The sequence below is a fragment of the Eleginops maclovinus genome, chromosome 1 (genome assembly GCF_036324505.1).
Source record: "Eleginops maclovinus isolate JMC-PN-2008 ecotype Puerto Natales chromosome 1, JC_Emac_rtc_rv5, whole genome shotgun sequence".
Taxonomy (NCBI): domain Eukaryota; kingdom Metazoa; phylum Chordata; class Actinopteri; order Perciformes; family Eleginopidae; genus Eleginops; species Eleginops maclovinus.
The window spans coordinates 27,908,159-27,932,852 of record NC_086349.1 but is presented as its reverse complement, the minus strand read 5'-3'; the positions used below and the strand labels follow the sequence as shown (position 1 = coordinate 27,932,852).

The window sequence follows — 24,694 nt, the reverse complement described above, 5'->3', positions numbered from 1 at the left end:
GCTGTGGAGCAGAGAGTCCAGAGGGGGGCTGTAGCACAGAGTTACTGCAGAGGGCAGGAAGGTTCTCCAGAACCTGTCCTGGTGACAGCGGAGCTGGAGCAGTCTGTTGGAGAAGGAGCTGCGCTGTCCTTCCAGCTGCAGGTGGAGAGGGTGGTGGGGGGGGGTTATCCATGATGGACAGCAGTCTGTGCAGGGTCCTCCTCTCCACCACAGCTCCAAAGGGTCCAGTTTGATGCGATGACCAGTTTAGTGGATTTTTTACATTCTGATTTTGTTCTTTTCTTACTTGTATTCTCGTTTAATTTGATTATTGCTGTTTTATTATTATTCAGTTCTGTGTTTACATATTTCAATTCATGACAAAAAGCCACACGACTTTCGCTCTGCATTTCCTCCTCATTACAGCGGCTAAATATAGAGTTAACGACAGACCAGATTAGGACTGTGTTTCCACGTTCGTCTGAGGGATCCGGCTTCTAAACGCACACCTTAGAGAGCCATCACCATAAAGTGCAGACATATGGAGGCTGTTACCGGCAGCCCTAAAATAAAACTGTGAGGCCATAGAAATGTAAACAGCGTCTGTTTCCGGGGCGTGTCGTCTTAGGGCTGTGAGCTCTTCTGGAAGATGAAGGGTCTCTCTGTAAAGACGTCTCTAAAACATTTACTGAGGATTTCAAGCACAACGTCACCATGAGACCCGTCTCGGTTACATAGAGCCAGACTTTACAGTGGTTCAGCCTCTTTTGTGTGTCTGTGTCTTAGTTTTGTGTGTCTGTGTGTCTGTGTCTTAGTTTTGTGTGTCTGTGTCTTAGTTTTGTGTGTCTGTGTGTCTGTGTCTTAGTTTTGTGTGTCTGTGTGTCTGTGTCTTAGTTTTGTGTGTCTGTGTCTTAGTTTTGTGTGTCTGTGTGTCTGTGTCTTAGTTTTGTGTGTCTGTGTGTCTGTGTCTTAGTTTTGTGTGTCTGTGTTGCCGGTCTCTCTTGGCCTCCCATGGGCCTGTCCAAAGATGGAGGTTTGCTGAACTTGATGTATTTTCATTTCCTCTGACGTCAGAGCAGAAACCAAACCGATGGGTGATGTTTGTGATGGACAGCCGGGAAAAGAGGCCTTTAGAAGAACTGAAGCTGTGGAGACCTCCGGGGTTCACGCGGTGATTACTTTGTCTCTGGATTCTGGAAATAAGCCCTCCCTATTTCTTATTGATGTGATCAAAGTCTTGGCGACCCATAAATAAGGAGACTCATTGTGGTAAATGTTTACTAGATGTTAGGAGCGATAATTAAAGTTCTCTTAGGATTTACGGGGACATCTAGTGGTTTCATTTCCCTGTATTAAGTCCAGCAGCTCTCCATGAGCTTCAGGCCGTTTGATGTGGAAGATTAATTAAATATTCAAGTCATAAATGATCACGCCACCATCTGAAGAAAACAGTCTGAAAGATGATTTAAATGTCTAATAGTTATTTAGAGTCATTTAGATTTATAGTGATGATTACAAAACAGAGTGTTGCCCTGCAGCCCGACAACCAGGAGACACCAAAATAATAAATGCAAATATGGGAATTCTTCAGACGTCTTTAAAGAAGGACGTATAATAATGTCATTTAATCCATCTCGATTGATGTTGTTTTTTAGGGGCATCTGTACCTTTCTCACGTTAATTATGCTACACTAATCAAACAAGCTTTATTAAATCAAAAGTTTAAAACTCTAAATGTGACTCCACCCGCAGCACGAGAGGCGCGGTTTCTCCAACTTCTTCTGTTTATTAATAGAGGCATTTGAGGATTTGTCAAGGGATTTATAAACACAATAAAACATAAAAAATAAAACATTAAAAAATAAAACATAAAAAATAATGAAAATTAAAAAATAATGAAAATTAAAAAATAATGAAAATTAAAAAGAAAAGTAAAAACTAAATAAACTAAATAAAAGGTAAGGCCGTGTAGAAGTGAAAAAGGAGACCTGTCCATAGAACAAAAGGCTTTATTCCACAATATAAACCTGTAACATCTCCAGCTAACAATCCCCACAGTATCCTACACCTTCATCCTCATCATCATCAGTTAGAGCACTGTCACAGCGCTGCGGAGATCAAGCCATAAAAGTCCGTTGAGACGAGACGAGTTATTGCTCCGATAAATAAACCTACTCTACAAAAAGGATAGTAATTATATTAAGATACTAAACACGGGGTCTCAAAAACAGCTTTTTTATTAAGGGGACGAAACGTGGGATTTCTGTCGGCTCTGTTTAACATGCAGGATAATACCCCCCCCCCCCCCAGATTCCTTTACTCCCATGCAGCACACTTCATTTTTTTTTAAAGACAACCACAAACAGTTCTCAGGAAGAAGGAAATATATATAATATTTATATATGTAAAAATACAAAAAATAACTAAACATTAGAATTCTGGACAACAAGTCAAAGAGGAGAGATAGCACCGTTGTTACAAAAGGGAGGACTGAGGAGCTGTGTGTGTGTGTGTGTGTGTGAGGGGGTATGTCTTCATTTCCTGGAGTGTGTGTTGCTCCGTGAACACCTCACACAGATGTAGTCCTCCTTCTCCGCCGTCTCTGCCGTCACGCCCACACACACCTGGTGGAACCACTGGTTACAGCTGCCGTCACACTGCACCCAGTCCACCTGCACACACACACACACACACACACACACACACACACACACACACACACACACACACACACACACACACACACACACACACACACACACACACACACACACACACACACACACACACACACACACACACACACACACACACACACACACACACAGTGAGATTATGTGCATCAGAGGCCTTATAAAGCTGCTCTATGGACGGGGGTCCTCTCCACTTCTACACGCTCCACATTTGAATCTTTTTTTCGGTCGTTTGTTTTCTCATAATGTATTTTTTAAATGTGATTTAATTCTCTAACCTGATAGACATTATACGTTAAACTGCCCCCCCCCCCCCCTTACCTCGTCTCCCTCCGGCAGCTGGCAGCTCTCCGCAGGACAGACGGCCATCTCCTCCTCAGAGTCGGACTGGGAGAAGTCCGATCGGGGGGAGGAGGAGGTGGAGGCCGGGCGCTTCCTGTTGGTCTTCTGCCGTTTGTGAGCCGGCTTCTTGTTCTTCAGACGCCGCTCCGACTCCAGCGCCTCCAGAGCCTCCAGATCCAGGAGGCGCTTCGCCTTCTTCTCCGAGCCCAGCAGGGAGTCCTGAGCACAGATCATATTGAAGGTGTTTTTGAGTCCCGGACGGATTTTAATCTTATGATTGACATTTTTACTTTCAGGTTTTAATTTAATATAATATCGTACCTGGCTGGGAGGGTTTTCCTGAGAGTGAAACTGTGTGTGTGTGTCGGTGCTCTGTGGGAGGGGCGTGAGGCGGTCCGTGCTGCTGGCTCGGTCCAGTAAGACGTGGAAGAGTTTCTGCACCTCGGGGAGGGAGACCTGCAGCAGCAGCCCCTCCACCATCAGCTCCTCCAGGTCCAGACTCAGGCCTGAAGCACACAGACACAGATATTAACACAGAGGTGCAGGGATGTCGTGTTTCTGTGGTCCCTGAAGGCAGCACCTCCCTGGTCCAATGGGATTTCCAATGGGAGAAGCTAAGCTAAATGTGGCTAGCTCTAAAGGAACCACAGCACGGTCACATGACTTCACGGTGAGTCGGGATAATTCGTAAATAAAGATGATACATTTTTATAATAACTTCCTAAAACATTAAGGAATGTGTGTGTGTTGTTGAAACGGACCCTGCAGAGGGATGCATCTGGTCTGGGTGTAGAAGACGGTCTGGGTCTGGCCGTTCTGGTTCCACTCTGGAGTCAGACAGGGAGCCTGCAGCACACCGTAACAATAATGAGAACCAGAACATCACCTCTCTGTTTATCTGACTGCAGCAGAACCAGAGCTCTTAGTACCTGGGAGTCGTTGTGGGGGGGGTGGCCTCCCTGTGCCCAGCTGGTGAGGGTGGGGGGGGGTCCCGGCTCTGTGCTGATGTAGGTCACAGACCTGCTGCGCTCGCTGCTGCCAGCCGATCGCTCGCTGCATGACGTGCTGCAGCGCCTCGCCCTCTGGCAGCCGCACAGGCAGCCGCCGGAGCGAGGCCAGCAGCGACGCGGCCGTCTGCAGGGGGGGCTTCTCCGAGCGCCGGCATCGAACGCAGAGCCACGGCTGGGGATCCGGCTGGGGGTCGGGGGGGTCCCTGACGCAGCACACCGAGTGGAAGGCGTCTCTGCACAGCTCACACTGCAGCATGGCTCCCATGGGGGGCTTCTGACACACACACACCTTCAGGTCGCTGCAGTCGGCTGCAGGGAGGAGCTTTGACTCGTTGGCCGCCCGCAGGACTGAGAGAGAGTCCAGCTCCTGAAGACGCAGGTCCTCCAGAGTCGACATCTGGGGAGGAGACGCTGAGTCAGAACTTCCATTCCGACCTTTAATATCAACGTTCTGACCTGTGTCTGAAATCTCAGCAATTGATTCTTTTCTTCCAAATTTTGTTAAATTCAGACTTTTTGTCAGAAGATTTTGAAATTAAAAAAAACCTCAAAAGTTTAATATTTCAGGAATCTCAAAATTCTGGCTATTTTAAAAAAACACTATTTTATGAGTTTTCTCTAAAAATCTCATCATCTTCACTTTTTACGGAAAAACCTTAAGTTCTACTTTTTTATGAAAATGTAAAAAATCTGGTTTACATTTTCATAAAGAATGTGAAATTTCTTGAGGAAAAACAATTCTGAAAAAAATTCTGGACTGAAATAGAGTGAGAGAGTTCCCACATTGAACCTTTAACCTGTGGGAATGAACGGCCCTCTGTTGGACTGAAACAAAGCTCTGAGGCAACACGGATTTATTGCATTAAGAGTCTAAACACAACGGAAAGAGGAAGAGTAAACTCACTGCTGCGTTCGAGTCCCTGGAGTCCGACAGAGCTTTCTCCACGTCGCTCAGCGAGTTCAGACACGGCGTTTTCTTCTTGTGGCTTTTCGGCGACTCTTTCCCTTTCTTAGCTTTCCTCTTCGGGGATCCTGAATTCCCGACTTCACACCTCGGACACAGAACCTGTGAGGAGCAAAACGACCATCAGAAACAGGGGAGAGAACGCTGCAACAACCAGATGAAAGATGTCTGTACTTTTCACATATATTCAGACATTTTTCAAAACTGTTTCAGAGAAGAAAAATCTGAAAACTGTCTGAAAACTTTTTACTTAAATGTCTAAAATATTATTGAAAACAAAATATGTGAAAAATATCCGGAGAGAATTCTAAAACATGTGAAAAATAAACATAAGAGACATTTCTGACATTTTGAATATCTGAATTACTCACAAATTATCCCAAAAACATGTGAAAGTGTCTGGAACTATAACGAGTAATATCTGCAAGGTGTGACTGTACCTCCAGTAAGGAGAGCGTGGATCCTCTCTGCAGGAAGGCCGCCGCAGCAGACTCTCTCCAGGCCTGAACCTCCAGCAGCAGAGACTCCAGCCGGTCTAAAGGCTCCAGGTGAACCTGAACCGCCTGACCCCTGAGCACCAGGTCCGAGAGACGCTCCACCATCGGGCTGCAGTCGCCCCCCTGCAGGGAAGCAGGTATATGATCAGACTCAGATGAATGGAAACAGGCTCAGGGTTTTTGTTCCCAATAAAAAGCAGCTTTAATGTTGTGGATGTCTGACCTGGATCTCCTCGGCCTCCTGCAGCCACTCCCTGGCCCTCCTGATGGAGTCCTTCAGGAGGAGGCAGTTTGGGAGGTGAGCCGAGACCACCATCGCCTTCTCAGCTGCAGCAGAGAGGATCTCTATGGAGTGGGGGGGTCTGAGGGAAACACACAAGGAGGTAAAACACTAATAGAACTGCTGTCTTCTTCACAGGAAGCTCTCTGAAATGATTCCCAGCACTTTGCTCAAAAAACCTCCTGCAGGAAAACCTTTCAGAGGACTTTACATCTTTTGGGTTGGAAGGATAAATTCATGTGTCAGGATATGAGGGCTATTGTCTGTGGGGGAAAAGGAGGATTAGGACAGACTGAAATTAAATGGTAAATTAAGAGAACACCTTATTATTTTCTGAGGTTAAAGAGAAGAATCTCACACATTTCTGAGATGTTTGTAGTTATTTTATTACACTGTTTTTTACTTGTAAATTCTCCATGAAGAACACATGGATTTTTCTCAGATTGATTGTGATTTAATTCATTCAACCTTTCAAAGTTTAGCGATGTAGTTCCTTGGATAAAAAAGACATTATTATTAAGAATACGAGAGGAAATGAAACGTAAAGAACGATGCAGAATAGAACGCCCCCCCCTGGCCTTCTTTTTATAATACCTGAGATATGCGGCCAGTTTTACAAAACATTTGGATAATGTGAAACACACACTCTGCAGTAACATGGTGAGGTTTATAGAATATAGAATGTAACCCCTGCTTTAATTACAGTTCCTGGTGATGAAGGTGCATTCCTGCAGCCATGCCATCAAAGCCTTCAAGGCCAGTGTGACCATTAACACTGAGCACTGGGAACAATGGGACGAGGCCGGACTGGATGCTCACTTTTGTCCGTCTTGTGGAATATTCTAGCAGCAGCTTTTTGCTCTAGCTGGAATTAAAATGGAGCAAGTCAGGAGCACAGGTGCAGGGAGCGGCAGGTGGCGTTAACAGCGCATCACAAGCGGACAGCGCCCTCTGGTGGTGAGGGGTGCTAACATACTCTACTCTGATTGGTCGGGGGTTTTGATAGCTGTAATTACACTCATAGAAAGTGTGTTTTTGGTGTTGATTCAACCTTATACAGTGAAGTGATAAAATGTTGTTTAATTTAAGTGCTTTTTTTCATAAATGTGTGAATTTCATATAAAAAGACATTTGCAAATAGCTTACACAAAATAAAAATAAGTATTGAGGTGTATCTTTCCTCCTTAAAAAAGATGTAATTTTATTTGGAGAATATTAAAATTATGTCATTTTGAAGAGATTTGAATGCTACATTTACAAATAAAAAGGGGTCATATAGGACAAACAGAAAGTCTAAATAATACTGACAAAAAGCCTGATGTTAAAGATCATTAGTGTTCTTTTATTATCAGACAATGATAAGCGTGATATAAAGAGAATCATGTGGACGCGTCTCCTCACCTGGCCTTCAGCAGGCTGCTGGCTTTGTCCTCCCAGCTCTCGGAGATGGTGAGCAGCTCCTGCAGGCGGGCCATGGCTCTCTCCACGGAGGGGTGAGGCGTGAGGCCGACCCCCTGGTCGATGAGCCTCCTCATGGTCTCCAGGCTGAGGGGCTGGTTCCCGGCCTGCTGGACCCCCTCTAGCCAGCGTGCCTGCTCCAGTAGCTCACGCAGCCTAGGCAGCTCAGGTAGGTCCACGTCGAAGTCGAAGCTGACGTCCAGCAGACTCTGGATCTCCGCCACGCTCGGCCGCTCGTCCGAAAGAACCTTCTCACTGTGCTGCTGGAAGTCCTCGATGCGGTTCAGGAGCTCCTGGAGGACAGGTCGCACAATCAGGGAGTCAGATCGATGCTTCTGCAGAACCGATTTATTAGAATCTGAGCAGGGAGATCCTTTAATGGTCGTAGCAGCCTACCTTGAGCTTGGGGGCCTGAGGGAGGCTGCAGGACAGATTGTAGAGCTGCCTCACAAACGACCTGAGCTCCTCCACCGTCAGCTGGCTGCACGATTTCCCGTTTCCACAGCGGTACCTGAGAGACAGCGGCCAGTCATTACACAGGTAGCCCCATCACTGCAGGGACATAAACAGGAGACAGATCATCTTTATATCTGGAGTACTGAAAGGTCTTTGGTACCTGGTCTGCCTCTTGCCGTTGAGCAGCTGCTGAGCCACAGCGGAACATTTCTCTGCGTCTGAAGCCACGAGGCGGAGGCGCCGCAGGAGGTCGTTGTCCGGGAACAGTTTGGACTCCGACTGAGAGAGGAGGGAGCGAAACACAGGCAGACCTGGGGAGGAAAACACACCAGTTAATAATCCGTGCTACACATTCACTCTGAGATATTCCAGCATATTTAAAGCCATGGAAGAAGGTGTATTAAATCCTGTGGGGGGGGGGGGTAGTGGTTGGTGAATCAGGCAGCCGAGCTCTTAATCTGAAAATCTCTTATTCTCTCTTATTTTGGGATACCTTTCTTCTTCTCCAGTTTGGCCTCCAGAGTCTCGGAGACATTCGAGGCCCAGGCATCGTAAAGCTCCGCCCGCTGCTTCACTGCCTCCATCATGGGGAGCAGCTGGTCCAGTGTGTACCTGAAACTGCACCCGCACAGGTGGAGAATAATATCAATAACACACACATCACTTACACACTGCTCTGATCCATCTTAACATCTTCATTCATGGGGCTTCTTTGTAACGAATGAAAGGGGGGTCTGGTTCTCACTTGAGAGTGTATCTGGAGACGGGGCAGGAGCACAGGTGTTTGATGTGGTGCAGGCAGACCAGGACCCCCGGGCTGCAGGGACAGGTGAGCGCAGACAGGAAGCAGGTGGTCCTGCAGCGGGAGCACTGGCGCTCGTCGTCCTGCAGGTTGTCGTACCTCGCCTCTGTGAGCAGAGCCACGCCCTGCAGGAGAGAGAAGAGGCGATTCAGCTGCAGGAGTCAGAAGAAAGGCTGCTAGAGGAATAACAGTACTATTTATTACAGAGAGGGAAAAGACAAAGAGAAAGGGGGAAACCTAAAAAGTGTTTCTGGATAATGTGTAAAAAGTATGTGATTAAAACACGCAGATGAACCCTGAACATTTTCCATATAATGTCTTCAGGATGTGTCCCTGATGTCTGAAACCGTCTTCCTTAAATATTTCAAACATGCCTGAAAATACTTTCAAAAGATATGCCAAAAATATGAGACAAGTATCCCGAGACAAATATCTGGAAAAAATCCCTGAAAAATATGTTAAAAATAATGTCTGGAAATATAAAACAAATATCCCCAAAATCTGCAGAAAAACCGATCTGAAAACGTTCCTTAAAATGTCTCAGATTTGTAAAAGTACTCAGTAGTTGTGTTTGTGCTTAACGGCTGGGATCGTGGTGTAAAGGAGTAATCAGCAGCGTGTCCTACCATCTTCTTGACCTTGTCCCTCAGCTCCTGCTCCTCCCGGATCATGGACACCATGTCTTTGTGCACGGCCGAGGCCAGAACCACGTCCAGCGTCCCGGCTTTGGTCGCCATGTTGCACACCATCTCATCGTGGGAGAAGACGTTGTAGCGGTGCAGCAGGCGGTAGTGGTCCACACACTGCCGGCCCAGAGGCATCTGAGGGACACACAGATATTAGAGGCTTTAGATCCTGAGGGTAGAGAAGTCAGCCTGCAGGATCTCTGAGGCTCCTGCCGCCGATGCGTACCCAGTCCACGGTGCAGAAGTTGACGGCCTCGGCGAAGTTGAATCCCTGATTGAAGCCGCTGTGGTACGCTCGAGGAAACGTGATGACGAACTCCCCCGCACACTGGTTCGTTCTGTAGATCTGAGGCGGAGAGCAGAGAGGATCATTACAGGCTCAGGATGCTCGAGAGTGTTCAGCGTGTTTCATACTATTGTCTTGCTGTATTATTATTATTAGCATCCCTCTCCCACTGGGGGAAACGTGCAGAATGATACAGAAAAGAAGGTTTGAAAATGATTCACAGATTTCAGATGTTTTTGGACCTTTGTGTTCTTCTTGTTTCCCTGTGAGTGTGTGAGGGATTATATTTCAAAAGGCTGTATTTAAAGTAAACAAGTTACAGCTCTACACTGGAACCTGTAGTGCACAGTTCTGGAAAACAGTCGGATGCTGTCATTGGAGGAGATATCCTGCAGACAGCGGGTGTTTGGGGAGGCTCCTCTTTGGTTAAAGGAGCTGAATGGATCTGATGGGCGACAGGATGAATGTGGAACGTGTCTTTTCTTTTCTGCATGATGTCATCAAAAGACGTCCTTGTGTTTTACTGATGAAGCATGCTGATATTCTATTGTGCTTTGAGGTGTAGATTTATATTTACTGTAACTATTTTCTATATTGTTTCAAACAGTTATAGTTTTGTCCTTTTCTGACAATTGCACGTCTCTGCCTGTGTCCATGCACCACACACCAGAGTTAGTTCCTAGTTCCTGAACAATGAACCTGTCTCTGGTTCTGATTCTGATGGTGTTTCTGCTGCGTACGTACGGGGACTCCGTGAGCCATGAGGGTGTTCGGGTTCATGATGGTGACCAGCTGGTGCAGCAGGTCGGGCTGAGACTCGAACAGCTCCGGAGCCAGCTTCCTCATCACCTCCTCCAGCTGCTCCGCTGCGAAGCCCGGGGCGCCGTACCACGTCTTAGGCTCCCCCCTGCAGAGAGGAACAACACATTAAGATCCTGAACAGAAATCCATAAAACTAGACCCGATGGAAGAAGGACTGGGGGAAACATCGCACCAGTGCAGGTAGTTGATGGAGTAGCTCCAGTGGTCCTCGATGTGCCAGCAGAAGGAGGAGAAGCACATCCCGACGTAGAGCCAGGGCAGCGTCATGCCGCAGATATCCGCCGTCACATGGGTCAGCACCGACGGGTTCATCATCGCCAGGTTGTTCAGGTTCCAGCCGCACTGCAGGTATTTCTGAAACACAGGTTAGGGGTCATTAAACCTTATAGCTGCAGTAGATCGGAGCAGAGACAGACCTCCAGCTTTATAATCCTGATCGCTCCGGACCCAGCTGTGTGCGTCACAAACTGCAGATTATTTTTCCTAAAAATTCAGACTTTTTCTGAATGTCGACTTTTAAAAATGTCCGTCTATTCTCTCATCATTCTAACTCCTCTTCATGTGGCCCTAATCATCTTCTTCACTTTTGAAACGTCAGATTTTTCTTCAAAATGATTCAAAAAGGTTTTTCTAAATGTCAACTTTCAGAAATGTCCGATAACTTTTCCTAAAAATTCCAACATCATTAAAATAAGACCAGAAAACATTTCAGGTGAGTGTCCAACAGCAGAGACAGACACAGCTTTATGGTCTCCAGCTGTGTGCGTCTCTCTTTAGTGTCCCCTGGTCTCCAGCTGTGTGCGTCTCTCTTTAGTGTCCCCTGATCTCCAGCTGTGTGCGTCTCTCTTTAGTGTCCCCTGGTCTCCAGCTGTGTGCGTCTCTCTTTAGTGTCCCCTGGTCTCCAGCTGTGTGTGTCTCTCTTTAGTGTCCCCTGGTCTCCAGCTTGCTGTGCGTCCCTCTTTAGTGTCCCCTGGTCTCCAGCTGTGTGCGTCTCTCTTTAGTGTCCCCTGGTCTCCAGCTGTGTGCGTCTCTCTTTAGTGTCCCCTGGTCTCCAGCTGTGTGCGTCTCTCTTTAGTGTCCCCTGGTCTCCAGCTGTGTGCGTCTCTCTTTAGTGTCCCCTGGTCTCCAGCTGTGTGTGTCTCTCTTTAGTGTCCCCTGGTCTCCAGCTGTGTGCGTCTCTCTTTAGTGTCCCCTGGTCTCCAGCTGTGTGCGTCTCTCTTTAGTGTCCCCTGGTTCCAGCTGTGTGTGTCTCTCTTTAGTGTCCCCTGGTCTCCAGCTGTGTGTGTCCCTCTTTAGTGTCCCCTGGTCTCCAGCTGTGTGTGTCTCTCTTTAGTGTCCCCTGGTCTCCAGCTGTGTGCGTCTCTCTTTAGTGTCCCCTGGTCTCCAGCTGTGTGTGTCCCTCTTTAGTGTCCCCTGGTCTCCAGCTGTGTGCGTCTCTCTTTAGTGTCCCCTGGTCTCCAGCTGTGTGCGTCTCTCTTTAGTGTCCCCTGGTCTCCAGCTGTGTGCGTCTCTCTTTAGTGTCCCCTGGTCTCCGTTGTGTTGGAGCTTCTTGCAGCGTTTGGTTTCTGCAGCTTTCAGTAAACTGCTCATGTTTCCTCTGCTGAATTCTCTCTAGATGCTGCATGTGTTGAAGAGCTGCTGCAGCCTCTCAAAGACTTCTCTAAGGTTTTCACTTGTTTACCTCGTCAGCTGGGGAGACCTTGAACTTCCCGTTGGGAATGGGGAATCCGCTGCCGAACTCCTTGGAGGCGATGTCAGCTCCGTACTCCACGGTGACGTCCTCCTCGATGGCTCCCACCAGCCGCCAGAACTCTTTCTCCACCAGCTCCGTGGGGACCATCTGTGAGGAACACATCACACACACATCAATACACTCACAGAGAGAGAGAGGCTGGTTTGCATTGAAGCTGTTTGTACTCACATGAACCGGCATGTTGAAGTAATCTGATTTAAAGGCGTCGGCCATTTGTCCGAAGGCGCGTAGAGAGTAATCTCTGTACGCCTGCTCGAAGCCGAACGCCTCGTGAGGTTTGTTGCATTCCTGCAGGAAAAATATCATTACATGAATATATTAGATTGTTTGAGAGTAGAATTCAAGCCCTTTTACATCCACATGTTTACGTTAAATGCAAGTGTACAAAATGACAGCAATCATCACTTATGATGGTTAAAGATGTGCAGGATCTTTAAAAAATGTCACTCAAAGCAAAGGATGCTTTAATAATAAATGAACCCTTAAAATGTTTCGGAAATCTTTTGCTATTTTTACACGAGACCTATATGACACATTATTACAGCCGTATAATATCCACGTTAAATCTTATCTCAAATCTATCTCCCCCTTCTTTGCAGCTCCCCCTCACCTGAGCGAGACACTTGGGGCACCTCCAGTCTCCTTTGGGGATGTCGGGCAGGGGGGGGATGAGGCAGAAGGTGTGGTAGCTGTCGTCGCAGCCGTCGCACAGCAGGAGGCGCTCTTCATCCCCCCCGCTGCCGCAAACCAGACACACCACCAGGTCCACCTGCAGGACAGAGGGGGAGAGCCAGGACGGCTGAAGAGAGCAGCTGCATTAAAGAGGGGCTTTTACAGACTGAAGGCAGCATCTCCCTGCTCCAATAGGATTCCTCCATGTGGGTTTGGATTATTGCAGAAATATAAAGGAGCTACAGCACGGTCACATGAATTCACCACCGCTAAGCTAAAGGAGGCTAATGTTGGGCTATAAAGGAACTACAGCACGGTCACATGACTTCACGTCACCACCGCTAAGCTAAAGGAGGCTAATGTTGGGCTATAAAGGAACTACAGCACGGTCACATGACTTCACCACCGCTAAGCTAAAGGAGGCTAATGTTGGGCTATAAAGGAACTACAGCACGGTCACATGACTTCACCACCGCTAAGCTAAAGGAGGCTAATGTTGGGCTATAAAGGAACTACAGCACGGTCACATGACTTCACCACCGCTAAGCTAAAGGAGGCTAATGTTGGGCTATAAAGGAACTGCAGCACGGTCACATGACTTCACGTCTCCACCGCTAAGCTAAAGGAGGCTAATGTTGGGCTATAAAGGAACTGCAGCACGGTCACATGACTTCAGGTCACCACCGCTAAGCTAAAGGAGGCTAATGTTGGGCTATAAAGGAACTACAGCACGGTCACATGACTTCACGTTACCACCACTAAGCTAAAGGAGGCTAATGTTGGGCTATAAAGGAACTACAGCACGGTCACATGACTTCACGTCTCCACCGCTAAGCTAAAGGAGGCTAATGTTGGGCTATAAAGGAACTACAGCACGGTCACATGACTTCACGTCTCCACCGCTAAGCTAAAGGAGGCTAATGTTGGGCTATAAAGGAACCACAGCACGGTCACATGACTTCAGTAAATGTGATAACTCATGCAGGTTCATAGGAGGAAGAGGAGGAGCTTGTACTCACTGGACTGGGGAGAACTGGAGGGGAGGGTTTCTTGTATCGGGCCTTGGATTTGTCTTCAATGACCGGCTGTACGATTTCCACGGGCTCCTGTTTCACCAGGATGGGAATCTCTTTTTCTGCAAGACATCAGGAAACCTTATCAACAACCTGACTGGGTTTAATGGGGATAGTGTTGTGCCTGAGGGTATTGGCTGTCTTTGTGTCGAGCGTTACCTGGTTCCTGTTTGGCGACGAAGGATCCCATCCTCCTCCTCAGGTTGGGTTTGTTGTCTCCGGGTTCTCCGGGTTCAGTCTTCACGCAGACGGCCTGCAGACACAGAGAGAGGTTAATGCACTGCAGGATAATAAAGCTACTGAATCACAGGAAATGTCTGTCGAATTAGGGATAGATAATAATATATATATAGAAAAACAATGTTCATGCTCTTTTGATTAACTCAGCACAGCATATTTAAGAAAAGAACAAAAACAAAGAAAGAATACAAATGACATTAAATCAAAATCAATAAATAGATTTAAAATAATAAAAATAAACAAAAAGAAAAATAGAATAAAAAAAACTATTGATTAAAAGAAAAAAGGCTGTAAATCAGGAATTCAGGTGCATAGTTATTCATGAAACTGTAGGCCTTTATTTTAACTTTGCAATATTTAATAGATATGTTATGTAGTTCAATGTAATTAAAGAATCCAATTCATTCAGGACACATCCTGAGAAAAAGGACATTTGCGAAAAGATAATATTTAGCCAATTTAATCTGATTATTATTTTGAATTTCAGTTTGTGTGAGTGTGTGTGTGTGTGTGAGCGTGTGTGTGTCTTCATTCAAACGTCACCCACCTCACACTTCATGCGTTTGGCTCTGCGTGCGGTGTGTGTGTTGTTGGGGGAGGTCGGGGGGGTCTGCAGCTTGACCTCCTTCGTGTCCGTGATGTCACTTCCTGTCCCCTCCGCCGGCTGCTTCTGAACACACTGCAGGAAACAGACGCAGGTTAACCACAGCGAGAAGTGTGTGTGTGTGTGTGTGTGTATGTGTATAACTGGAAATACCTGTGTGTTCAGGTGAGATATGAATAGAGTATTAGACGCTGCGCTTCATTTGAATAAGCCTACAGAGAGCGGTGTCTGGAACAGGAAGTGTAAAGCTCTCTCTGATTATTACTTCTGTTCAGCAGCTGTAATAAAATAAACACCGGGGGCGTGAGAGCGTCTCTCTGTGGCGGAACGACTGTATGAGGAGGATGTGGTCAGGTAAAGTAGGTCAGTTTAAACAGGGAGGAGAACATGCCAGATCACCAGGTAAAAACGGGGGGAAGGTGAGCAGGGAGAGACGTTCAGAGAGCTGCCCATCCACAGGGCAGTGTAGTAATTAAAGAGGCAATTAAGAAGGACAGAAGAGCAGGGATTACAGAGTGTGAACTGATCAATAAGTAGCAGCTAATCAGCTCTCTAAAGACACCAAACTCCGTTAACTCATTTGACGTTGCGGCACCCAGGAGTTTCTGGTCTGCTTCGATTGGTTGGTTAGTTTGGGTATCTTAACTGAAAGTCTCTCAACAACACAAACTAACTGGCAGACGGAAGGAGAGGTAGACCCGCAGCTCCTGGGCCCTGTGAGGTTGAACTGCTGCCTTCACTAAGGGAGTCTGGGGTCTTTAAAGAGACCATAGGTAACGGCTTCAGTATGAAGGAAAACATTACAAATACTACATAAACGCATATTGTTTAGGTTGAGAGGTACTTGTACGTTAGTTACTTTATACATTTACAAGTTCTTTAATGAAAGTAGACAAAATGATTTGGCGTTTTTAAACTGAATTATTTTTTAAGTATAGATTTTATTCTATGCAAAGCTGTGAACATATTACATTTCATAAACTTAAACTGATTTATTTAGATTTGGAGGAACGCATTTGTATTTCATCTTTTGCTGTTAATTATTACAGTTTCGGGGTATTTATTTTAGATGTTACTTTACTCACTTTTACTGATGTAACCTTTTCAATGCAGGATATTGTTTGTAATAAAGCACTTTACAAAGGGCGGTATTCTTCTACCACCTCCTGAAACCGATGAAAATGATCTGCTGTAAAACAAGCGTACAACCTGTCGTAAATTCCCAGTACGACAGTGACTCTGGACACAGTGGGACGTGCACGCCGCGGACCATCATGCAGTTTGTTAATGGTGAGTTTGCCAAGCGGCTTCTGGACACACGTACCTTTTCCAGTTCAGGATCAGCCTCCAAACAAAGCTTCAGTTTGGAAGCTGTCTCTGGAGCCTGAGCAGAGAGAGCCGGTAAAAACACAATTTAACGTGACGGGGGGGTCACACAGAAAGAGCCAATGAGCAGCCCTCTTTATACTCGTTAAGAGGACCGTCAGGTAAACCATTAGACTCACACCAGACTCAGACTCTCTGATATTAGTCAAACAGTTAAAAACAGCCTCTCTATAAAATGCAACGTCAACAAACCATGCATTTCCTTTAGTTCTGTATGGTAGGAAACGTCTCTTCCTGAACATGAAACATTAATGATCGGTGTAAATACAAAATGTTCATCTCTGATCGTGTGTTGAGATTTGTGTTTGACGTGAGTGATTCGGCAAAGATGAGATGACGATATTCCAGAATAAAGGGCCATTACATTACAGAGCCAGGGTTTTTTAAAGATAATATATTAGCGGTGAATGTAAGATTCTCTTGGATCAAAGTGGGAAATTCATATAACAATATCTACATTTTCCTCAAAAATGTGTCATTCCATGAAGTGCTTTGAGAAACATATATTATCTCTAACAAAGGGAATTTATTCCATGAAATAATTCAAAAAAAGAAACAAAAAAAAGATTTTCTTCTCAAAATTTATCAAATTAATGCGAGAATAAAATGAAGAGGTTTAATCTGAGTTTTCTAGATTCACATCCTAAATTCAAGACCCTTTTGTGGGACTCTCTTATTTAAAAATGTGAAATTAACTTAATGTATGAATTAATGAGGCGTTTTATTTTCAAACATTCTTTCTTTAATGGAGTGATTAAGCAAAGATGAAACTATATATACGTTATATTATTCATGAAGCCTGGGGAGGGGCTTATACACTCAGATTCCCTAGATGTAAGATCTATGGGAGGATCAAAGTGGTTCAATAACTATAAAACCTCCACTTCACTCAGGATCTCTCCTCGTATTTTTTGCAGTTTTGTTTAAAAACATCTTGAAGGGATTTTTACATTAAAATATTTTAAGGATTAAAATAAACAATGGTAGATCTGAATCAATAATACATATGGAGCCAGGAGAGTGGGTTGTACCCTGAGGCTTGAACTGAACATCGTTCAGGGTCTCAGATCAAAGTGCTTCATTAACTCCAGAAACTCTCTGTTAGTGAACATGGATGGTTGTGCAGAATGAAATGCCACACCGTGCTCTAAAGAACTCTGTTGAAGAGCTTCAGAGTTTTCTCTGAAGATCATGACCTGTCTGTGTGTCTGGCAGCTGTAGATGATACAGATGTCTGAGTGTCCCCTCACCAGCAGGTTGGCTCCGCTCTGGAACAGGTTGTAGGGGTACAGGATTTTCTCGTAGTGTCCTCTCAGGTGAGACCCCACTGCCTTCCCCGGGGCGAATCCCATCTGCATCGCGATCTTTGTCCAGCGGCGTTCCAGACAGACCAGGTCGAAGCCTCCGTCCTCCGCCACCAGCTACACACACACACACACACACACACACACACACACACACACACACACACACACACACACACACACACACACACACACACACACACACACACACACACACACACACACACACACACACACACACACACACACACACACACACACACACACACACACACACACACACACACACACACACACACACACACACACACACACACACAATAAAGGTTCATTTAAAAGCTTCAGAAAGAGTTTCTTTGGCAGGTGAAGGTTATTAAAGCTGACAACACTATGCAAAGTAAATACGCTCTGACAGGAAGAACCAGCACATGACGCGGCGGTGAGGAAGCATGCGAAACGTAAGCGCATTAATGTGGGCTTCTTTATATTATATGCAGCTCTTTTATGTTGCCTTTCACCTGCACTGTAACGCTGTACATTTCACCGCTGATGGACAAATAGAAGATTCAGATTGATTGTTATTTCTACATTAGGGTTTTTCAATCTGTGTTGTAAGAGAATCACCCTAAAAAAAACAATCCCGGCAAAAAATCCTCAATTTTATTTAGAAACGGACTTCAATGACTGGAACTCGTCATCCAGGAGAGCACATTGTTTGTGAGTGCAGTCAAAATGTGGTTTTTGAGGCTAAACAACAACAAATATGTGTTAAAGCAGATTATTTTGTTAGAAAACACATGTTGTGAGTTTTAGAAATAACTATATTTATCGTTTTTTCAAAAACTGTTGACTTTTGGACAAATGTTTGGATCACACGAGTCTGAAACTACCCTGAGGCCACTGGAGTCTTACTTTATAAACAATATCGAACTAATATTATATGTTGTTCATTACCTAAAGTCTGACGCTGTGCAGAAATACTAGGTTCAAATATTGAAGCATGTGGTAGATATTCAGTAGATAATGTGCAGGGATTTGAATTGTCCACCTTGTTGAGCTTGTACAGATCCAGGATCTTCCTCTCCACATGCGGGATCTTCAGGGCACATCCCTGCAGGTCCCAGAACTTGGCAATCTGGTCCAGGAAGTTGAGTTTGACTCTGGTCTGCGCCTGGGAAATAATGTGAGCAATGAAAACAGTCGGGCTCAGAATCACACAAACAGAAACAAACGAGACAAAGGCTTATAAGGAGAACCGAGGGGGGTCCCCGGGGAGAACCAACAAAACCAGGCTGAAAATAATCTACAAGAGGAAATATGACCCGAAAACAACGAGGAACGAGACTGATTAAAGTACACGTTTACTTTATCTATTTAAATAAACTAATTACATCTTTGGGGCTTTCAACTCATTAAATCGTCCATGTTTTAATAAATATATCCTTCTGAATGAACTGTATATGTTTGCACTTCCCTGCCGAGCTCTTTCCTCGTGATTCAATCATAAATATGTCTTCATTTATAAATATGATATACTATTTTCTTTGTCCATGCACCAAAACACCGAAGAGTTTTTGAATGTGAAAACACAAAGACGCTCTTAATTAACTAACATAATAATATCCAGTCTTAATTAAGAATCCATACATTTGCAATTAATTCAACATGATTGAGAAGAATTAACAACACGACTGTTCTGTGATATTATCAGCGAAGTGAGCTTTGATTAACACAAAGTAATAACGACATTTAAATAACAGAACTCACCTCCAGCTCGTTGAGCCTCTGGATCCGAGGAACAAAGTGAAGTCTGTCGACATCACAAGCAAACGGGGGCTGCCAACCCTAAACAGCAAACACACACACGGTCAGCATCACATGCAGCGTGGATATTTCTAAGTTATATTAGATCTTCCTTTGGAGACGATCGACTCGACAGTTGTCCTACAAAACCCAAATGTAAGCAATTCCTATTTTTTGAGTAAAATACATTTCAATAAAGCAGATAAAGGAGCTACGGGTTTGATGTTTGGAGAGGAGCTGCTGCTGGTCCTGACTCAGAGACCCTCTCAGTTTATAACTCAACACACGGATCAATATCAGATCAATACTGAACAGCTGGCCAGCAGGACAACAACAGCCCAGCACGCAGGCAGAAGTACAGAGGACTATTGTAGATGTACAAATAATATTTATAGAGCCGGGGGAGGAGGGTTAGAGACCAAGCCTCTCAAGGACTACAGTCCTAACATTTACCAGAAATAAAACTGTGTTTATATCAGAGATCAAATAAACATTTACTACAAAAAAGATTTCCTTGTGAAGCGATCCAAGTTTATTTTTGTCTCACTTTGACATCAGAGAATTTCCAAGTTTGTGGAGTTTCTTTTTCACATTTTCAAGATTAAAGTTGTTCATTTACAGGAAATTGAATATTCTCTAAGGTTATAAATCCCCAGAAATTGGAAAATGTGTATTTCTTTGGTCAACCAGTCACTTCGCTTTGCCCGGTAGGGCCAGCCTCATTAACGATTCAATATTAACGTTTTTTTCTTCTAGATTTTTCTTGTAAATTAGCGTCAAAAATCTAAAACACTATCAGAGTTTTACACATGTATTGACACCATATTATGAGCGTTTCCTTCATTTCTCCCCTCCCCCAGCCTTGTATAAACAGCTCTGAAACGCCATTGTAAAGCGACCCAGTTTCTTGTTTGTATTACAATTGAAACATGCTATACCGAAAACAACAGGTCTGCTGTTTAGTAATACTAGATTTGTTACAGGTTCCTTTTAACACATGATAATCTAGCTAACTGGAGTATAATCCCAACATACAGTTCAATTATGCTATACTAAAAACATGGTATACCGAAAACAGCTAAAGAAGAACAAGCAGAGACGTGTAAACAACAACAACAACAACTAGATAACAGAAAGGCACAACCTTAACATGCCGTTTACTTATTATCTATTTGTCTCAGGTGCCTTAATTACCTTCTAGCACGTCATAGAATCGCTAATTGGACAATAGACATACATCCAAATATCAGGAGTCAATTCTTCCAACCCTTTTTGTACCACACCAAGACATCCCTGTTGATAATTTGGAGAAAAATCCCAACACACATCCCAACAGATTGACCCAATCTCAGTTTCTTGTTTTTAGTGAGAAGCCCACCTCCCCCGCTGCCTGGCACGCAGCAGAAGGGCCAGATGGAAGACTCTTTCACAGCAGCAGATTACCACAAAGCCAACATGGAGGACAACACCCTACCACACTACAGGCCCAAGCACGAACACTGCCTCACCTTCACACACACGTCATTTATTACTACATCATGCAACACAACTGCAATGCTCCACCACATCTTCAGAAGTCAAGATAAAACATTAACAGTATTTAAATAACCCCGAGTGGATCCATTGTCCCACCATGAGGGCACATTTCAGTGACATAAACACTTTAAAAGCGCAGTTATTTGACTTTAACGTGGAGATAAACACATAAGAGCTTCAGAAATGTTGTAGAAACTACTGATGGATGCAAGCGCATTGTGAGGATGCTCTCCTACAAATAAACCTTAATTAACCTCAACTGCTGGGATGTGTTGACAATTGAATAACAATGACAAAGGGGATTATACATGTTTTAAATCCTTGTTTATATTATTATAATCTTCCTCTTTTACACTGATGAAAGAGAAAGTCTTCCTTCCACACAGATGTCAAAGCTGTGTCCTGGATTATGACCATGGATGTTATAAAGAGAGCTGAATACAACACCGTTTATCCCTATGAGAGTTAGTCTGTGGTGCATGAAGCCCAGGATGGCCATTAAAGTACTCGGATGTGGGCCAACAGAGCATGCGCAGTTGAGTTTTCCCCTTAAGTCCCGCCTCCGATTCCCCGCTCTGTCATTTAAATGAACGGAGAGGGAAAATAGATCTGGATTCAGCTTTTAGCGCATTTTACAACTATTACACCCTAAAGATTTAAATAAGGGCTATTACAGTGTTCGTGCTGGGTGGATAATTTAGCTAAAACAAAATTACTCGCTGATTTACAGACGTCTCTTTCCCCCATGCAAGTCAACGGGAACGTCAATAATGACGTCACAGTAGTTGTAGTACCACCGTTTGGCCACTACGCCCATTCATAAAAACCGGCTTCAACTTCCCGCAGGTTTTTATCGCAGGTTGGTTGTTGAGCTAATGTTAGCCTAGCCTCAATGACCGGAGCACCTGGGGCTCTGTTTACCCACAACACGGAGAAACACGACCGTAGTGCACTTCAAATACACTAACACATCTTTATTGGACAAATTAAACCTGAAATGGGAAAAAAACTGCGTTTAAATAGCCACACATTGGAGCTAACTAGCCTAGCAGAGGTACTCTGGTCTTGTACTAGAGTAAAGTAGAAGTACTCATATCTTGTACTTGAGTAAAGTAGAAGTACTCAGGTCTTGTACTTGAGTAAAGTAGAAGTACTCAGGTCTTGTACTTGAGTAAAGTAGAAGTACTCAGGTCTTGTATTTGAGTAAAGTAGAAGTACTCAGGTCTTGTACTTGAGTAAAGTAGAAGTACTCAGGTCTTGTACTTGAGTAAAGTAGAAGTACTCAGGTCTTGTACTTGAGTAAAGTAGAAGTACTCTGATCTTGTATTTGAGTAAAGCAGAAGTACTCAGGTCTTGTTCTTGAGTAAAGTAGAAGTACTCAGGTCTTGTATTTGAGTAAAGTAGAAGTACTCATGTCTTGTTCTTGAGTAAAGTAGAAGTACTCAGGTCTTGTACTTGAGTAAAGTAGAAGTACTCAGGTCTTGTACTTGAGTAAAGTAGAAGTACTCAGGTCTTGTACTTGAGTAAAGTAGAAGTACTCAGGTCTTGTACTTGAGTAAAGTAGAAGTACTCAGATCTTGTTCTTGAGTAAAGTAGAAGTACTCAGGTCTTGTACTTGAGTAAAGTAGAAGTACCAGAGTGTAGGAATACTCTGTCTCAGTGAAAGTATTCTAAATGTTCCTCCAGTGAAAGTAGAAAGTACTCTCCTCTAAATGTACTTAAAGTAGCGACAGTAAAAGTAGTCATTGTCTGATTGGTCCATTTCAGAATAATATCTCTGATATGTTTTATAATGATTGATCATTAAAGTGTTCTCAGAGCTGGTAAAGGTGCAGCTAGTTTGAATGCTTTGTATACTGCAGGGTAGCTGCTGGATTTACTGCAGGTGAACTACAGTCTGATTTAAGGGATTATATTTATCACTATTCATCCTAATCTGTAAAGTAACTAAAGGTACTAAATACATGTAGGCTAGTGGAGTAAAAGTACACAGTAACATAACATTATAATACTCAAGTAAAGTACAAGTACAATTTATACCTACATATTGCAGTTTACTGACACTACCTCAGAGGATATATTCTACTTTTCATTTCAAGCTGCTGTACACAACATTTTTAGGACACTATGTTTATATGTTCTGCAGATCGGTATAGAGAGTATTCTAATGTATTCTGTATATTAAATCATGTTTACATGCTCCTCTGAATACCGAGGAAATGTGTATGTTGTTTTATACTCTTTAAATTAGTACTTTATTCTATTTTAAAGTCATTTTGCAATTATTGTAAATTGATTGTTAAATACTGCTGTGACAAAACCTTGTACTTGAGTAAATGTACTTAGTTACTTTACACCAGAGTACATTAATGCATATCATATATTTTGCTCATTTCTAAGAATCCTTACCTCTCTAAAAAATGTGCACAGCCTTTAGTTACATTTTGTATATGTATATTGTGCTGTCCTTACTAATGACAAATAGCTTTTTAAATGTGTGCTTATTATTATATAATACAGCACTTGCGTAGCTGTACTCACTGCTGCAGTTGTCATACATTTATTGTACTCAGTTTATTGGTGTTTTAGTTCGTTTTGATAAAGATATGTTTTGATCCAATTCGGGGTTTTGGTCGTTCCAGCAGCATGTAAACAAGGCTATGTGAAAATGAATATTTTGTATATTCTGAATATTTTGTATATTTATATTTGGTGTAACTACTTGTCCTTGTTCTTTTTTAAAGATAGATATTTTCTAGGAATATTTTCCTTTTATAATATCGTGCAGTACTTGAGTAGATATACTCAGTTACTCCCCAGCACTGATAGCCTCTGTGTGTGTGAGCAGCACAAAGAATGAACGTCCGCCATGTTGGAGAGTCCCTTTAAATCTACAGCGTTCTTCCACCGGTCCGTCTACCGACAGATGGCCCCTCCAGGACCGGGGGATCAGACACACTCACCGGGGGCGGCCGGACCTTACAGATGCCGGTTCTCTCTGCGATGGGTCGGATCTTATTGATGAAAGAGTACGGGTCTCTGAATTCCTCCCAGCTCGGCTCGAACACCGGGCACTCCGGAGGAGGCTGGAACTCGTCCGGCCGAGGCTGGCTCATATCGTACCCGGGGTTAGAGCTCTGAACCCGGACAGGTGACAGAGGGAGTCCCGCTGCAGGGTCACGGTTCTCCCGGAGGGTTTTTATATTTCTAGTTTTTTTGTAATCCCGATGGCAGTCTGTCGTCAGCAGCACGAGAGGAGGCAGCTTACACACACACTTTGACACTCACAAACACACACACACACTCTCTCACACACACACACACACACACACACACACACGTCCATGCACAGTGTTCCAAGGCAGTGAGCACGTCCGCTGAAGAAAGTAGACCCCCCCCTCAGCGCTCAAAGATATTTCCAGTATTCACATGTTTCCCTACTTCCTGCTTCCACTTCACTTTATTTCAGAGGGGAATATTGTATTTAATCCACTGAATGTATCTGATAACTTAAGGTTATTTAAAGATGTAGATAAATAATACATCACACACATTGATGGAAACTGAAGTACTAGGTACATTTACTCAAGTACTATTCGACTCAACATTTGTATTTATTTACTTCATTGTATTTATAAATGTGTATATTCACTTAAGTACTATGCTTACTTAAAACATATACTTACATAGAATGTTAGGAACTTGTAAATAATACTGCAAACTCTTGCACATTTCTGCACAAAAATACCAAACTCCCTCCCCTTCTATTTATAAATGTGATATATTTAGATATATTTTACATAATTGTATAATAAGCTAATTCCTCTACACTTAAGTTGTATTATTCTTCTATGATATCTTTAAGTATCATTTTATTTTATTTATAATTATTATGTTTCTTTACATTATTTTGTACATTTACCTTTATTGATGTTTCTTGATTTTGTAATATTTGCAGATTTTTGTTATCTTAAATCAATAAACCTGATCCTGATTATATTTCCTGTTCTCTATACTTCTACAACTCTATATTTCAGATGGTCGGGGA

General features: G+C 43.8%; 1 protein-coding gene across 1 annotated transcript; it reads right to left on the bottom strand.

Moving 5' to 3' along the window:
- Positions 1 to 1,972: 1,972 nt before the first annotated feature.
- kdm5bb (lysine demethylase 5Bb) lies at positions 1,973 to 23,980 on the bottom strand. The gene is made up of 28 exons (XM_063879671.1): positions 23,610 to 23,980; positions 19,075 to 19,152; positions 18,356 to 18,478; positions 17,254 to 17,424; positions 15,942 to 16,001; positions 14,561 to 14,692; positions 13,933 to 14,026; positions 13,720 to 13,835; positions 12,639 to 12,827; positions 12,197 to 12,316; positions 11,957 to 12,115; positions 10,448 to 10,629; positions 10,198 to 10,360; positions 9,394 to 9,513; positions 9,108 to 9,302; positions 8,425 to 8,606; positions 8,173 to 8,297; positions 7,840 to 7,990; positions 7,620 to 7,734; positions 7,167 to 7,516; positions 5,709 to 5,847; positions 5,429 to 5,608; positions 4,929 to 5,090; positions 3,944 to 4,421; positions 3,776 to 3,860; positions 3,336 to 3,520; positions 2,994 to 3,233; positions 1,973 to 2,651 (listed from the first exon to the last, which is right to left on the bottom strand). Exons 1-27 carry the CDS (start codon positions 23,760 to 23,762, stop codon positions 3,049 to 3,051), a joined length of 4,392 nt encoding a protein of 1,463 aa, XP_063735741.1. The 5' UTR covers positions 23,763 to 23,980; the 3' UTR covers positions 1,973 to 2,651; positions 2,994 to 3,048.
- Positions 23,981 to 24,694: the final 714 nt, after the last annotated feature.